Source organism: Eucalyptus grandis, chromosome 3 (genome assembly GCF_016545825.1).
Source record: "Eucalyptus grandis isolate ANBG69807.140 chromosome 3, ASM1654582v1, whole genome shotgun sequence".
Lineage (NCBI taxonomy): Eukaryota > Viridiplantae > Streptophyta > Magnoliopsida > Myrtales > Myrtaceae > Eucalyptus > Eucalyptus grandis.
This window is the reverse complement of record NC_052614.1, coordinates 3,488,359-3,506,311: the sequence shown is the minus strand read 5'-3', so window position 1 is coordinate 3,506,311 and position 17,953 is coordinate 3,488,359. Positions and strand designations below refer to the sequence as shown.

The window sequence follows — 17,953 nt, the reverse complement described above, 5'->3', positions numbered from 1 at the left end:
TTTGGTCATTGGCGGACAAGGTGGTGGTTGTCATAATACTTGCAGAGATCCAAATATATAGACTCTAAAGAATCCAAGTATACATGGTGTGGGACTTCCAAGTTCCTCTCTGACATCCAACCCCATGCAGGAATTTTGCCCAACATGTGATTAGTGCATACTTTCAACTTTCAACCTTGTGTTCTCTTCCTTTTTCGACTCATGGGGGCTTAAAATTTAAATGTTTATGATAGTGAGAGGGCTCATATATCAATCTCGTATGCTCAGATGGTCGTTGCATTAGATGCATTGGATGTTAAATTGCTATTCCACCTCTGATCCATAGCCGCATTTCTATCATTAGCTTATGTCGCTTTTAAGAGCCATTTCACTGGGCAATCATTTCACAATGTGTAGCTTTACTAAGCCTTAAATCTAGGTTGACGAGCAAGATGACATTTTTATCTTAGTGGCTCCTCAAAATGCTGTGGGTAACTGTATCATCGATGTAAGAGCTTGATAGCAAGTGTTTCGTTAATCCTTTCGCAATTATGTCCATTTTATGACATATGCCGCAACTATATGGTTAAGCACCACTTGATTTTGAGATTGCAGGATCTCAGGGGCGTGACTGAATCTGCTGGTATGCGTCCAGTCATCCTCATCAATCCTAGGCTTAAGGTTTGTCCCGAAATTTTCTGTTGAGTTGAACACTTTCATTGCTTGGGTTATGACTCTAATTGCACTTAGCGAGATATTTAGCTGATGAATGTTGATAAATATCCACGTTTCTGTCCGATAATGTCCTACAAGTGAGGCTGCAGCCATATTCAGCAGCTGGTCATTATTTGGTCAGTACAAAAACAGACTAGTAGAAATCATCTCTCAGTCAGGTTTCCTTGATTTACAGAGTTACGGAGGTAAGCTATTCTTCAAACAAAAATCAGCCAAAATCTTGTATAAAATGACCCCAAGAAACTGAGAAATTTCTTCAGAGTAATGCTTGCATGTTATTACCATTCTTAATCCATTGCTTAACATTTTGTCTGCAGACCTGCATCCAGTGTTTTAGCAGAGTCTGCAACAAATGTTTTGCCTCTTTCTCATGAGCATGGCTCTTTTTCTCCAGGATTTACCAAGTTCCAGCGGTATCATGCAAGTAAGTACAATGTTAATATGGGGAAACAAAATGGATATAGATTTGAACTGATTCTCTTTATCTTGAAAACTTGTTTTGAAGACTATGGGACGAAACAAGAGACTGGAGTATGCTGCATCATTTGAGAATTGCTATTTCTTCCGGCTTCTCTATTATGCAGGAACTCAATACCCAATTATGGATGCTCTCAGGTAAATTTTTCTCTCTCTGACACATACCTCATATTAAAGAGCCATGGCCGTGCAGAAGTACTGTTTGAGCACAATGAATGATTGAATCTGCATGCAATAAAGCTAGAATCAATCAAGATTTGACCTTGGGGGTGGCCCGGTTTTACCACCAGAGGTCTTCCCTTTTCTGCTTTCTCCATCCCCTTGCCTAGCCGAAGTAAAAGGACAACGCAGAAGAATTGCTAAGCTTTCTCAGAATGAAAGTTGCGTGTGGAAGTATGCATTTCCTTCTGGATGCATGAAAAAGTGATTCTCGATGGTGTGCGAAACATTATCTTATCCATCAATGGTGTAGATGTCAAGACATTGGTACTCTCCAGAAATTGTTTATCTGTTCTTTCAAGGAGATTGTTGGCTAACTTCAAAGGTCTATTGGTTTGCCTGGTAGCTGAGCCTGAACGTGTAGTATGTTGGAAGTAAGAATCGTCGATTCTTGTTTCACTGAGGCAAGAATCAGACGAACATTACGTCATATATCATTGATATGTGTCGAGAGGCGAATGCTTATGCTTTTGCTTCATATTTCAGTTTCATCAATATCTCTCAGCTTCAAAGAGCTTCATCTCTGCGTAAATCAAAATTGGAGTTGCTGCAGTTTTCAATGAAGTTGAATGACATATGAATTCTTCATTGCAGGATGTCCCACCCCTACCCTTCGAATTGTACACATGAGTCGATCAGCCATCTGGGAAGGAGTATATCTTGCTTTCAACATTCGATGGAAGACCAAGTAGTGATGAAGTCAACGATGCCTTCCTTGGGAAACCGAGGTTAGTATTGTCTTGAATCTTCTCCTTCCCTTTGTCTTCCCAGTCTAATCTTGACTTATTGATCATATCTTATGGTTTTGTAAATCACTTGCAGAAATCAAGTCAAGAACACATCCGGAATATGGTAAGAATCAATCACTACGTGTGACTTGCCATTTGTTAATCATGAGCTTTTCTAAATATCAAAACCTTAAACTGTGTGTAGCAGTTTCTTGAGCCGTATACTGCAGTAGACAGGAAGCTTCACATAAAGTACGACTCCCGATGAATCTATAAGCTCGCCCATTGAATTCCATTCTTTTTGTATAGAGTATCTTTAAATAGATGTCCGAATAATCGGGTTGAATGATTTTGTGCCGTTATAAGTTACGAGACAACGGTTGGTACAAAAATTCTCTTGATGCTAACCGCAATATGGTTCCCATATGCACAGTACATAGCATGCAATTCACATATCTCTCCGATGAGATGCAATTCACATATCTCTCCGATGAGCATGTTAGAATTAATGCAAGTGTGATTTATGTGCGCATTGTTTCTTTATAATATGGATCTTGTTAACGAGTGTCCTTAAAGCACTCGTTAAGCATAATTAATGAAGAAATTTTCAATTTTTAAAGTTTTGATTGCGAATATCAAGAGGGACGGTCAGTCCTACTCCTTATTTAGTTATTTATCAAGTACTTCCCGGGCCCTTCTTAACAAAATGCTTAAAATATAAGCGTTGCATGTTCTTCATTTGCTCAATTTGCTTAATATATATACAGTTCAGGACATGGATCGCTTAATTTATGCATTAAGCTAAGAGCACCATTTTACCAGCCCTATACTCACGGCACATCTCTAAGTAACTCAATTTACTCCTGAGATATGAACACATTTATGGAAATTTAATGGGCTGGTCAAGATTCAAGTTGATCAAACAGGATTTCATGTTATTGATGTGCCATGATTTTGTCACAGTAAATTAATATCTTCATTTTATCTCATTCTTCAATTGAGATAAACTTCAATCAACATCTTCCGCCACCCTTTTGGAGGGCTGATTTACCTTTCAATAGACTAGTCACATGTGTAGCACGTGGTAAGATCACATATTTTCTTTAAGTGTACCTAGCATGGTTTGATTATTATATACTAGACTTTGAGTGTTGTTAAACGACTAGTAATTATTGAATTTTAGAAGAAAATTATGAAAAAGAAGGACAGTGATAATTTCTTATGTGGATCATACATAAAGCGACAAAAGAACGTATTATTAATACAGTTAGTTATTAATTATTTATAAATACAAAAAAATTATAGGAAGAAATTATCAATGATCATGGCCAGTTTAAGGTTAAAAATTAAGCTTTTAGAAAGCTATAACATTATTAGAATTGGAAGAATAATTTCGGAACTTTTGTCAAAATATTATTTATATATATCCACAACCAAACTCAACTTGGAATACAAAAGTAACTGATATCATGTTTTGTTATATTGACATACATAAAAACAATAAAATTATCGGCAAAGTGATATCATAGAAAAAGTAGACATTACTCTACAACCATATAAATAATTACAATTTCTCCGACTCAACCGAGAATCAAGACGGACCTAGGTCCCTAACACAGCAGACCAGAACACGCAGTAGCATCAATGAAGGACAAACGAGACCGGAGCTCGCGCGAACTGGTCGACCGCAAGCTCCGGCCTAATGCTTTCAAAAAACAGGGCACCTGGCAGCTCGGGGAGGCCTACCTGGTTCGGATGAGGTGTAGCAATGGACGGTGACTGATGGTCGGGCCTCCGGCGACCGCGGACCACTCTCTTGGCTTCGCGCTCTCCCTTTCTCTCTCTCTCTCTCTCTCTCTCTCTCTCTCTCAAGCTCTCTCACAGCCGAACAAGCAAAAAACAACCCTTTCCTCGAATGAGCTGCCTCTCCCATTTTATCTCGTCTCCCTCTCTCTCTCTCTCCAAGGACGACCGCAGGTCGTCCTTGCCGAGCCTCGCGCGCGACATTCTCCGCGGCTGCCGTCCTGGTACGTCCTTCGTCCTTCGTCGCGCGTCCCCTTTTTTGTCTTGGAGCCAGCGCCCAAAACGCGAGCCGCGGAGGAGAGAAGAAGAAGGGAGAACGAGGCGGGGCTGGGGAAAAGGAGAAAAGGAGGGCCGGGCGGGCCCAGCCCTGACCCGGCCCTATTCGGTCCGCCCCTCTTTTTAACAGTAATAATAATTCTTAATAATAAATTTTTTTAATGATGATTTTTTTGAAAATTTTAATAATTTTCATTAGTAATGCAAATATTCCTAATGCCTATGAGCAATGCAATTTATTGAAAATTATTTCCTAATTTCCAACGCGTTTAAATTATAAGTAAAAAGACCAAATTTAGACGTCAACGGACATCAAGGAAAAAATATTGTATATGCAAGTGGTGTCAGGTCATTTTCACTTATTCAGTGAGCGACATGTGTCATACAAGGGGAGCGATGCTCTTGGTTAAGTCGAGCATGTTCAGAAGCCATAACATGAGAAAAGAGAATTTAAATCCAGCCAAACAGCATCCTATAATGATTTAGGGAACGGAGTCCTTAGTCCTAGCTAAAGTTGCGACCTACATTGAAGCATAATAAGCATCAGATGAGATGAACAAACACAATTTATAAATGACAATCATATGAGTTCATTCAATGAAAGATTCGTGAGCCTATACAACGAGAATACCGAATTGCTGATAAGAATGAGGAAAAAGGCATTCTTCAGCAAAACAGTGCTTCCCTTCTAATCTAATGAGCTTAATGATAAGCGACGAACAACTAGAGATTCCTCAAGTAGAGCAAGTTGATAAGGTGGGCCAAGCGTCGGTGGAGTCTGAGGTGGAACAGGACGCTGCGTCGTTCCCACTCCGATTTCTGGGACGAAGTGGTGGGCGCTAGCCACAGCTACATCCAGTTTACCCGAAAGAAAAGGGCGCCGTGGCTCGAAACACACGACAAATGAAATTTATCAAAAAGCAGAAGGAGGCCCGCTTCACCAGTCGAGCCTCTTCACGCACCGACTCTCTCTTGGTCATTCTTCGTTAATTCGTCTTCTTCTTGTTTTTCTTCCGTCTTGATCCATGTGCATCTTGAAGTAGAAATTGTCAAAAACTCAGCTCCGCATGGTCATCTTCTTGGTCTCAGCTCGAATTTAGGCATTTTAATCTTTCATACAAACAGAGAGACTCGGTTCAAGAGTTGTTAGGGGAGCAAAAAATGAAACGTCTCTTCTCTTGGCTCGCATCCAATTTTGTCCAGAGCAACAAAGATAGCAAACGTCGAAAAGCAGATGATACTGGTGTGCCTGGCTCGTCCGCCACTCCGAAAGGAAGTAACAGTTACGACGTGTTCTTGAGCTTCAGAGGTACAGATACTCGCAACACCTTCGTGGATCACCTCTACAACAACCTCGTCGATGCTGGAATTTGCGTGTTCAAAGACGACAATGAGCTTTGCGAAGGTGAGGAGATCAGCACCAACCTTCTTGCAGCCATTAAGAATAGTAAGATCTCCATCCCAGTTCTCTCTCAAAACTACGCTTGGAGCAAAGGGTGCCTTCAAGAGCTCGTTCAAATGATTGAGGGCATGAAGAATGCCGGGCAAGTTGTCTTGCCCATATTTTACCGGGTTGAACCGACCGACGTACGACACCAGAAAGGGAGCTTTCGAGAGGCTTTCTCCCATTTAAGGGGAAGTATTCTGAGGAAGACGTTGCCAAATGGAAAGAAGCGCTCCAAGAAGTGGCTTCCTTGAAGGGATGGGAATCGGAGAAAATTGCTAACGGGTATTTCAATTTCTATACAAACCTTATTTAATTTCTTTCAACCGAATCTTGCTTGTAGAGAAGGCTATTCTATCTCATGTTTCACAACTTGTCCTTGTTTTTTTTTACTCTTGTAAGCTGTAGTGTGGTAATAATAAGATACAACAAAATATGATTGTTCTTCTAATTCATTTTAGCTCGAATCTTATAAACAGCCGCGAAGGAGAATTGGTAAGAATGGTCGTCAGAACAGTGTTGAGCAAGTTAAAAGAGGCCTTTCAACTAGTTGTTACCGAACAACTTGTCGGAATTGATGGTATTGTGGCAAATATTCTAAAATTTCTGGATGATAACCACCATTCTACCCAAATTGTCGGCATCCATGGAATGGGGGTATTGGTAAGACAACTTTAGCCAAGGTCGTTTACAATAAGCTCTTCGACCAATTTCAGCATCATAGTTTCATTGCAGATATTCGAGAATCCTCGCAGCACAAGGGCGTTTCATGTTTGCAAGAGCAATTAATAAGGGATATACTAGGAAGAGAGGATAGAGTGTCGAACGAGGATGAAGGAATTAGGATCATGGAATCTAGATTTAAACATAAGAAAGTCCTAATTCTTTTAGATGATGTGGATAACCATAATCAACTAAAAGCTTTAATTGGGAAAGATGACTGGTTTGAGAGGGGAAGTAGAATGATCATTACCACAAGAAGAAAGTCTATTCTCGATGATGCTAATGTGAACTGCCATGAACTCAATGGAATGGCTAAGGATCAATCTTTGATCTTATTTAGTAGGCATGCTTTTAGGAGGGACTCTCCTCCACATGAGATCGAATCTTTGTCTCGTGATATCGTATGCACTACTGGAGGGCTTCCCTTATCTCTCGAGGTTATAGGTTCGTTTTTGTGTGGGAAAAACGAATCGTTATGGCAAGACACATTGAAAAAGTTAAATAAAGTACCACATAAAGAAGTGCGTGAGAAGCTGAAGATAAGTTATGACGCACTGGACTATGAGGAACAACAAATATTTTTGGATATTGCTTGTTTCTTTATTGGAACGATTTAAGAATTGCATCCTACATGTGGGATGCTTGTGGTTTTTCTCCAAAAATGGGGATTGAAATATTGAGGCTTATGTCGCTAATAAAAATTGGAGATAATCGTGAGTTGAAAATGCATGACCAATTGAGAGACCTTGGTAGGGAAATTGTTCGCCAAGAGGATTACAATGCGCCTATGAATCGAAGTAGATTGTGGGCACAAGAGGAAGCCTTGGAAGTACTTCAGAGAAATAAGGTAATTGTTACCTTTATTGTTGTTCTACTCTATTTTTAGCTGAATTCTTTCAATTGGAATCAATTTTAGACCTCACAGCCGAGATTATTCTCCTTATGTTATTTCCTTGATGTAATTAGGATGAACTATTCTTAGCATCTACACATGATAGACATTTCCTATCAAGTTAAGGAAAGAAAACTCCTAGGTTCAAACAATGAACTCCTACTCGTTAGTAGTTGCTTGTGCAGCTAGTGTTAGTATCAATTCATTCTAAGTGGCTATTCAAGCCATCATGATTTTTCCCTTGAAATGACCTATTACATTGAGTTTCAAATTGGATAGGAGAAGAAGAAAGTAGAAATAGCACAAACCAAAGAAGGGAAGATGTTAAGATGAATATATAAAATGTTTCGCAATAATATCAGAGGGAAGCTTACATGATAGTATTCATTAACACAAAAAAAAAAAAAAAAAAAAATACTTGCATTATGATAAAATCAGGTCTAATATGAGTGTCAACTTCACCACTATAGAACGAATGCAATGTGATATCAATCTACTATTCGCTGATTTGGCGCAACATTTGTGCAGGGAATTGAAAAACTTCAAATTCAGGCGTTCCATTTTGACAAATACCTCTTAAACAGTACATTCACTACTGTACAATTGGAGACACTACCAAACTTAAGATTCCTTCAAGTATGTGTTGCTAACCTGAATGGAGATTCCAAAAGCTTGCTTTGGCTTCACTTGGATAAATGTTTTGAATTTGTGGCTACTAGTTTTCATCTAGAAAAATTAGTCATACTTGATTTATCAGGGAGTACAGTTTCAAAGGATTGGGAAGGTTGGAGTCATTTGAAGGTCGAGATGGAGAGCATATTGTTTTGTCTTTTGATTTTTAACAGCTTATTCTTATTTATCAGTCATTTTGTTTTGCAGGCGACGAAGGAGTTGAAAGTTCTAAAACTTGGAGGTTGCTTTTGTTTAAAAGCTACTCCCGATCTCTCAGCCTTCCAAAATTTAGAGATATTAGTCCTTGCAAATTGTATTTCACTGGAGAAAATTCATCATTCTATCGGAGAAGTAAGGGGCCTTGTTTTTTTGGACTTATCGGCCTGTTCGACACTCCAAGTGCTACCTGAAGAAATGGGCAAATTGAAAGAATTGAAGGAACTAAACATATGCAAGACTCAAATAAAGGAAATTCCTCCATGGATAGGTTCTATGAAGGGCCTCATTTCTCTAGACTTTTCAGGATGTAAGGAACTTCGAGTGTTACCGAGAGAAATGGGCAAATTGGAAGAACTAGAGGAACTAAACATAGACGATACTACTATAGAGGAAATTCCTCCATGTATAGGTTCTTTGAAGAAGTTGAAGATACTTCACGCTCATGATTGCAAATTATTGGTTGGACTTGCTGACTCAATTACCCATCTCGTAAATTTGTCGACCCTTGACTTAAGTGGGTGCATCAGTTTAGATAGACTTCCAGAGAACATCGGATCCCTTGTGAATTTGCAACGCCTATCACTAGGTAGTGGACGGTATACACTTGGTAAGAGGATTGATTATACATTACTTTGGCTTACCAAAATTAATTATGGGAGCAATGGCTTCCCCAGCAATGCAATTGAGCAACGGAAACGATTGATACGACCATACTTGCATGGTGCGGGCATTCGGGAATTACCTAAATCTATTGGAGATTTGACGAACTTGAAAATTTTGGATATTACTGCAAGTGAATTGAAGAATTTACCAGTACCATAGGCAAGTTGGGCAACCTTGAAGAATTGCATGCCTCACAATGCAGGAATCTAGAAGGGGAAATTTCTATAGAGGGGTTGTCTTCTTGAAGATCCTTGTATTAAGTTGGACGAGCATTTCTGGCTTCTCCGACACATACAATAAACTTTCTCGTCTTGAAAAACTCGACTTGTGCGGCTGCAAGATGCTTCAATCGCTGCCGAAAAGCATGAGTGAGCTGCCTTCTTTGCAATGCCTTCAGTTAATTAAATGTTACCAACTTCGATCGCTGCCAAAGCTTCCTGGCTGTTTAACAGATTTAGAAATCACTTGTCAGCATCGCACATTGGCTCAACTTTCTCACCTAATCCATCTAAAAGAGTTCACTGTTTACAAATGCAAATTGCTGGAATCCATGCCAGAGCTTCCCTCGGCAATATTGAAGCTTTCTATCTACAACTGTGATAAGTTGAAAGAGTTGCCAAGTTTGTCAAGTTTGGAATTGTTGTCACAATTAAAAATTGAAAATTGCCATGAGCTGACAGAAATCAAGGGTCTGGGAGCATTAAAATCCTTAGTACATCTAAGTGTACTTGGAAGCAAGAAGTTATCCAAATTTGACGTCCTTGAACATGCAGAGTCCTTGGGATACTTGGATATGAGTTTTCCTTAGTGAATGATGATCTGATTCAAGTTCAAGGCGTTGACAGATTGAAAAACTTGGAGAAGCTGGATATATGTTCCTGTGAGTACCTTATAAGACCAGACCTTTCACAATTGACACATCTGAAGCAATTACGTGCTAAATACTGCCACAATCTAGTTGAAATTAAAGGTCTCGAGAGATTGGAAAACTTGGAACGCTTAGATATCGAGGGGTGCACATCCATTGAAACATTACCAGACCTCTCGTGCTTCGATAACCTGAAATATTTGAACATTGAAGGATGTGCGAAGCTTCGTGATGATCACGGCATAAAGAGTCCGACATGAGTTTGGGATTCAACTGCAAGGCCTCCGAAAATTGTCTACGACTGTCAAATTTTGAAGATCTAATGGAACGATGGGGTTGAATTGAGCATGAACTTGTGGAGATCACAGATCTCCACAGAGCTCCAGGACTCCAAGGCGTCTAGACTCTAAAAAGACGTTCAGCGATGCAACTTAGTGGAATCTCGTATGTTCATTGCACCGCTGCGGCAGAGAAGCAATTGATTGATGAAAATAATGCTTCGATGAGTCGAGCACCTCAGCTACGATGTCGGAACGATTCGCGTTTTCTTCCGAAGTTAAATAAAAGCAGGCCACGCTATTCTTTGTCGAGATGTGTTGCCAATTTCATCAGCGTTTCCTAAATTTGGTAAGACGATTTTTCTCGATAGCCCACTGTTGTACTTTTGTCTTTTAATTAGTTCAAGGAATGGAGAAGCTGGCCTGGATGTTTTTATTTTTTAGGTGGTCGATCTGGCCTGGAGCTTGACGCGATGCCTCAGGGGGGAAATGGGAAAATTTCAGTTTCCTTTACATTGAAAACGAACACCAATAATTTTCGTGAACCGAACGGCCCCTTACAACTTAAATTCGGGTTTTGTAGTTCTTTTCTTTAATTTGTATTTTTCATATTGGGCCAAAATACTTAATATCCAAAATTTAAAATTTTCTGATGAAAGAGGAGAGGAAAAGGTTGATAATTTTCTTCTTTTGTCTCCTTTCCCTTTGGCAAAATAATTAGGTCAAATTTATTCATTTTCCACTCAAAATAGTTTCACTTAGGCTCCATTCGTTTCATGAAAAATAAATTTGAAGAAAACATTTTTTGGATTTTCCGGCATTCGTTTCACAAAAAATAAATTACTTGGGGAACATGTAAAAAAAAAAGGGTCTTCTAAATTAGAAGAAAATGTTTTCCACTAAAAGATATTTACATTTTCCTAAAAAATAGTTTTCTGGAAAATATTTTCCGAAAACGCCATATTTTCCGCGAAACAAACGTTTCCTTAATATTTCATCATTTTCCACCTGAATTTTTCATTTTCTATATCCCATATTGTACTTAGGTTTGTTTTGATTGTTGTTGACCACTATTAATTGTTCCAATTCGCATTTGAGTCAAACCTTATCTCCAGCTCACACTAGAATCACCGCACAATCAAAATATTCACACGGCAAGCATTAACACTGTTGGTGAGTAGGAGTCTGTGACACATATGCCTGCTTATGCTCCGTGAAAACCGTCACTTTCTAATTAGTGCATAGGCCCGATTAGCTACTTTTGGTCATCTACCAACATTTCCTTGGTGTAATTTCACTTTTGATTTTTGTATTAGGTAAAGTCACGCTTGGAAATATACAAGCAAAATGCTCAGGCTATTTTATCGACCTACTTGAGCTAATAAATAAGGTCGTCACGTGCTCTCAACTGACTCTTTCTTCCACTTCTCATCAAAAATTGTATGGTAATTGCAGATGACCTGTCATGGATTGCATTTTAGAGAGTGCAGATTGATGAAAATCGCCCTAAAGATGTGGTTTTCAGTGAAGTGGACTCGGTGCTGTCAAGGGTCCAAAAAGATAAAGCAAAAACAACAAAATTAGGTATGAGTAATATCATCCAAAGTGCAATTGGGATCACTCTACTTTGATGCTTCTATCATGAGTTTCTTTTTCTTTTCCTTGAAGTGGGAGGCCACCAATTTTTAGAAAGAAATGAAGGATAGTGACTTCCACTCATTGACTGAAAGGATGTGTTGATGTAGAATTAGCAAAGTAGCAAAGCTTAGGAAAGTATAGCCAACTTTAAATGATTTGAAGGATGAGCTACTTCTCATGGAATCGTCTAGAAGCACAATGTAAAGGATTAGTTTTGCTTAACTGAAGGAAGTATTGTGGAAAGACTGGTAAGGAATGTATTGCAGGACAATTATTATCTTTGCTGAGAAAATTGACCCAAGTCCTTTTGTGAGGGATCCATCAAAGAAAGGGTTGATGTTGCAATTCATAAATGTCGAGTTTCTCAGTCTCAATGTCTTGGAAGCCTGTGACGTTTCTTTCAGGGAACCCTATACCTAGGATCTCACTGCCATCAAATCAGGCAACTAAAAAGGAGGTACTTCATCATACTATAATTTATCCTTGTTCCCAGTTTGAAAGCTGCATAGTGGATCTGCAGAGTTTTGATTAATATCTATGCTATATTTTTGCCATATTTTGCTTTAGCATCCTAGAGGGTAAATGGCGGGGAATACCTACTGGGTTGAATTACATTCCTCATTCGAGAAATCAGGACATATTTCTATGATGATGTGCTTCAAGCTACACAGAGAGCCATATTGATGGAAAAACAAGACTAAAGGTAGGATATTCGTCTTTAATGCTGTTTTCATTGGCCTGAATTACTCGAAGAAAGATACTAACGAGAGATTTAGATATCCTAGGGGGTCATATTTTCTATATGTTCACTTGTTCTTATAGTTCCAGACACATGACTTTTGATACTTTAAATGAAGCTGGTCCTCTTTTTTCTGATAGAAAAAGAATCCAAAGCTGGAAATTTAGGGGGAACCTCCTACTCAAACAGATTTACCCTGTTTCATCTTATTACGGTTTTCCTCATCAAAATACGCATGTTACTCCCAAAGCCAAACTCATGCTGCTCTTCTTGTGAACATTTCAGGTAGAAATCAATATCCCAGAGCTAAACCCAGAAATGGTAACATGATCATATGAGAACATTTGGTCCTTCGTCAATCAGATAATAGGAATTTAACCATATTTTAGTGATGCAATCTGGATAGGATGTTTATAGGGAGAATTACCAAAAAAGTTCTAAACCTATTGCAATTGTGCCAATTCAATCCTAAAACTTTTTTTTTGCCAATTTAGTCCTAAACATTTTATAATTGTGCCAATTTAGTCCATCCAGCCAAAATTGGCCGGCCGGCACTGACGTGGATGCTAGCGGGGGACAGCCGGCCGGTGAGGCAATTTTTTAATAATTTTTTCGAATTTTTTAATATTTTTTTAACTTTTTATTTATTTTTTTCTTTTTCACCTTCTTCTTCATTTGGCCGGTCAACGGCGAGGGCCAGCAAGGTCAGCCTCGCCGGCCACTAGCGAGGCTTGCCCCCGCCAACCGAAGGCGAGAGCCGATGAGGGCAAGGCCCCACCAGATCTGGCGAGGTCAGCCTTGCCGGCCACTGGCAAGGGTGAGGCCCCGCTAGATCCGGCGAGACGGCCCTCGCCAAGGCTGGGCGAGGCTACCATCGCCAAGGGCTACGGCGGAGGCGGGGAGGGAGAGGATGAGGAGGAGGAGGAGGAGGTGGCGGAGCGGCTGTGGAGAGGCGAAGAGGGGCGCGTGGTTGCGGCGGCGGCGGCGGGGAGAGCGAGGTGGGGGCGGAGATCTGTGTACAAGTGTAGGGACGATGGCGACGATGACGACAATGACAACGACGGGGATGTCGGGTGTGACAGTCTGATTTTTCGCTTCTGTTTTCAATTGAATAATTCGGGCTTTTCGTCGACGTGCCTATAGCGCTATTCTCTCGAGCTGATCACTCATGAGATAACTTGACTAATCGGGAAAGTTATTAAAGAATTTTGGTGCAAATGAGACTTGAAAATTCGACCAGGAATCATTTGCTCGACCGTGTTAGTCTACAAGGATCAGTTCGGCACAGTCGAAAATCTATCGAAATCGGAAATAGGTCGATTCGATAGAAATAAAATTAGGCTTGGGTGATTCCAACTAATTTACAAATTTCTCGTCGATCGGCACTAAACCGATTTTTCATTGTTTTGGTACCCTGTGCTCGTAATTGAAATCTCGAGATTTTTCACGACAATCGAGAGTTGCTAATGCGTCGAAAATATATATCGTGGCTCGGGAATAATCGACCACGGGTCAGTGCACCAAAAGTTCCCAAAAACTAACCGATAGTTTAAGTTGTGCTAGAAATCACATTTTGACTGAAATTAACCGAGGAAATGATGTCGATTACAGAAATTAAGAATTGTCACGTGTCACAATTCATCCCAAGGAAATTGTTGCGTCTTCTCAAAATTTATGGATGATAGGATTTGTTCACGAAATATGCAAGATCAGCAAATTAGAAGAGCAAGGGAATTGCCACATTTTAAGTAGGATTTTAAGACCTCTAATGTGAAACAATTTAAGAGGCATTATAATTGGTTACTAAAGGACTTGACCCTATTGAATGGGATATTAGATTGGTAATTAAATAAAAAGAGAGGTCTCCTCAAAAAGGAAATTCGTAGGACTCCCTCTCTCCTACAACTTCACCTCAATTTACTTAGCATTTGATGGATATTGGCTTGGAAAAGATAGGGGGACCACTTGATAGGGAAAGGACTCAACATCCATGGGAAAAAGCTACGAGAATCCATTCCAAAATTCGGATTCAGCAGTTCTTAGGGACTCCAACCTTTTCTTTCATCCTATTTAGAAGAGACATGATTGGAAACTTGGTGGGGCCAATGAGGGTGATGGGTGGCCAAAGTTTCCATGGAAAATTAGGCCAAAGACTAAGGGAAACTTCAATGAAACTTCCCAGCAACTTTCACTCTCCTTCCCCATCCTTTTTCTTACGCATATTGCCTGCTGTATTTTACACGGCAGTTTCCAGCTTTCCCTTTTCCTCCTCTTAGTTTATTCTTCTTCCTTGTCTTTTTCAACGTACAAGCCGTTGTTTTCTTTTCCTTGAACGTTATACTTCCATTTCTGCTCCCTCTTGAACGACCAAACTCCATACTTAGTTTCCTCTACCGAAAAATTTATAAGTTTGTGTGTTGCCGTTGCCATCATACCACTTCACAATCTTCTGCGGCTTCGACTCAACACCATCACCAAGAGGATCAAGGCTGATCTCTGTGTTGCTGTTCAAGCACCAAAAAGAGCCGCCGTTAGCTGTGTTTAGGTGAGTTGTCTTCTAAATTTGGACTAGGGGTTGAGTACCTCTATTAGGAATTTGTACAAGTTAAAAACATGTAGATGATGTTATATATGGATAGATCTTAGTTAGGGACATTATGATAGACATAGAAAAGCTTGGATAAGGCGTAGAGAGCAAAACAAAAGTCGTGGTGGAAAATTCGGACTAGAACAGTAGTTGATTACTGAAACAGTTTCTAGAACGTGTATGTTTTGCTAATTTTGTAGACAACTTTGTGTTGCGATTTTGAAAGGATTTTGTTCTGAAGAAACGTTGTGAACATCTTAAATAACAACATATATTTTTCTCTTAATTTTTAGAAATTAAAAAGATGACAATTTTAATGACGTCATCCTCGGAACAGTAATCGGACAGTCTTGTAATCCGTGACCTATTATGATTCCGATGGCTGTTAATGACCTTTAGAGGCAGAATTTCCAATTGGTTCCTTCACAAAAGTTGTTTGTCATAACTTTTAGTTTAACATACTTAAATTTCAAGTCAAACGAAGCATATTTCGACCCAAAAACGTACTGATTTCGATGGGTTTGGCTCTCTGGGACTGGATCCGATTTTTGTGCTGGATAGAAAGAATTTCTGGGCCGAATCCAGAGAGATTTGGATCTCGGTGTCTTCATGAAAAATGTTTTTTTTTATGTTTTCTAACACGTGTCCAAATTTGAGAATTTTTCGAGTTCATATGAGTGGGTTTCTGACTTCGAATTTGGGAGAACGTAATTGGACAGTTTTCTGTGAATTTGGGCTAGTAAGAATGTATGGTTGTTTTGAAGTATTCTTGCTACGAAATTTCTCAATTGATGCTATGGATGCTGTATATAATTGATTATTGAAATGTGACATTGAAGATATGCATTCACGACATGATTCCGTCACGTGCCTTTGGGCCGGACGATGCTCCTTCGGGAATGCCCCACGTCAACAGATGCCGGTCGCAGTGGAGGCTGGGCCAATGCTCTTTCGGGAATGCCGTCTAGATGTAGACGTTGCCGCGCTCAACGGTGTGAGGCGATGCCCGGTTATGCCGGAAGACTGTTATCTGAGCATTAACATCATTTGTGACATATGAAATGCCCGGTTTTGCCGGAAGACTGTTATCTGTTACATTGACTATGGCCTGTATGCTTACATGGATATTCACACCTTGCATATGCTTATGTTAAAGTATTCCTGTGATGTGTGAACTTGACACTGTTAGGAATATTTTATTTGATGCTAATATGCAGGAACTTGCTGGTGTTAAAAGAGTGGTAAGAAATGTGATTAGATTGCATGCTGGATGTACCCTTCACCTAATCTGGAATTAGGAGATTTACTCGCTGAGATGTGATCTCACCCCTTAGTGGGCTAACATTTTCAGGTCCCTAAATGGAGGAAGGCTGGATCGTGTACAGTCGGTCGCAGTAAAGGATGAATAGGATTCTCACTATCTCCTTCCAAGTGATGACGGGTTTTCCGTCAAGACTGGATGTAGGGTGATAGCTCACCCCCGAGATATTGAGAAGTATGGTATTGTAATAGTAAACCCCAGTTTTATAAATAGAAGCTTAGTTAGTGGTTAATCGAATAGCTTCACTTTTGTATCAAACCTTGGGGTGTTAAACTGGTCTATTTACATAGATACGATAATGTTGTAGTTGTGGTTTGTGAAAAATAATATCCTACGTTTCTATCCCTTGTTTTGTTGTATGGAGATTATTTACGTTTCCGCATGTGCAAAATAAATGAATGGGTCGGCAACAATTCCTGGGATGTTGCAAATTTAAAATCGACCATTGAGGGATGTGCATGTGCCCGGGGTTGGTCGTGACATCCCCGTTTGAATGGTATCAGAGCAAGGTTAGTGTTTGGAGTGATAAGGTGCGATGAGTCATGGGATAGTTAGTAGGAAAGACTGTTAATATGCTAATGCATGTGAGTGGTAGCTGATTGATTGTTTGTTTGTGAGCTCACTAAAATTCTAATCGAGTGTTAGAATTGGAAGCAGGTGTCTATAAAGAATCTGCACCATGAGTGAGCAAGATCAAAAGAACGCCTAGGAAAAGGGCGATTAGACTAATTACTCGGGCTAAGACGCCAACTAGAGGCGGTGCCCGAGGTAATAGGGGTAAAGCGCCGGCTCAGGCTAGTGCTAGTGGTGTAGCACCGCAACCGGTTCCGCCGGTTGGTGCTGGGGTAGCAGCACCTGGTGATCCGGGAACTATAGGGATCATGCGGGCGCTAGAAGCGATGAGAGATTTGATGGGACAGCGGGCTCAAAATCAAGCAAAAGCGCCAACGCTGCTATTCTGCTGCTTTTCTTTGCTCCACTGTTATTCCACTCTTTGAGGTTCCACCGGGAATGTAGTTGCGGATAGACCTATACACCAATTGGTGGAACAGTTTTGAAGTTGAATCCGCCAAAGTTCAGTTTGGTCAGGGAGATCCGAAGCGCTTCTCGGCCGGGTTCGAGATTTAGGGAAAGCATTTGCACTTTTAAGGTGCAATGAAGAAGAGAAAGTATCTCGCGGTTTATCAATTGCGAGGATAGTGCCGGTATACGGTGGACAGCTATTCAAGAGACCATATTTCCGAAGGAGTAGTTCCAACATGGGATGCCTTCCTTAGGGCATTCAATGAACAGTATTTCTCAAAGAACGCCGAGAGCGAGAAAATGGAAGAATTCCAACGTCTTCGCCGGGGATCAATGATGTTGACCGGTACGAGGTCAAGTTTGCGAGCTTTCTCAATATGCTCCAAGGCTGATAGAGGATCTGAAGAAAAGGCTAGAAGGTTCAAAAATGGTCTTCGATTGGAGTGAAGCAACCGTTGGTGCCTTTTGACTGCATGACTATCGGGAAATCTATCGACGAGCGCAACCGATAGAAAGGGATCGAATGAACAAGCTTTGCGTCGGGGTCAGGTTTAATGCACATAGAAACAGTATCAGGTTCGGGAAGAAGCCCATGGTCGGGAGAAGGTACCCCATTCCACCTAATAGGAAAGGTGGGGTGGGTAAGTCAGCACCCAGCAATAATGGAGC

General features: G+C 40.3%; 1 protein-coding gene and 2 long non-coding RNA genes across 17 annotated transcripts in view; all 3 read left to right on the top strand.

Annotated features, from left to right (window-relative positions):
- LOC104438856 (adenylate kinase 5, chloroplastic-like) overlaps positions 1 to 2,595 on the top strand; it is a 51,341-nt gene extending 48,746 nt beyond the window's left edge. For 3 of the 15 annotated variants that reach the window (XR_005549656.1, XR_005549657.1, XR_005549652.1), the window contains 2 exons: positions 595 to 1,329; positions 2,005 to 2,043. Coding sequence is in view for 1 of the 15 variants with exons in the window: in XM_039309125.1 (XP_039165059.1) it covers positions 419 to 487; positions 595 to 660; positions 1,220 to 1,329; positions 2,005 to 2,138; positions 2,233 to 2,262; positions 2,344 to 2,354 (420 nt within the window). In the remaining 14 variants the exon portion in view is untranslated. Of the gene's footprint in view, positions 1 to 20; positions 1,330 to 2,004; positions 2,139 to 2,232; positions 2,263 to 2,343 lie in introns of those variants that run through there. The other 12 variants (XR_005549647.1, XR_005549646.1, XM_039309125.1 and 9 more) reach the window with 11 other exon arrangements.
- A 9,602-nt stretch (positions 2,596 to 12,197) lies between these two features.
- On the top strand, positions 12,198 to 12,770 carry LOC120291343. Its single transcript, XR_005549344.1, has 3 exons — positions 12,198 to 12,317; positions 12,639 to 12,674; positions 12,760 to 12,770. It is a non-coding gene; the product is annotated as an uncharacterized LOC120291343 (long non-coding RNA).
- A 1,806-nt stretch (positions 12,771 to 14,576) lies between these two features.
- Positions 14,577 to 16,606, top strand: LOC120291474. The gene is made up of 2 exons (XR_005549512.1): positions 14,577 to 14,898; positions 16,292 to 16,606. It is a non-coding gene; the product is annotated as an uncharacterized LOC120291474 (long non-coding RNA).
- The last annotated feature ends 1,347 nt before the right edge of the window (positions 16,607 to 17,953 follow it).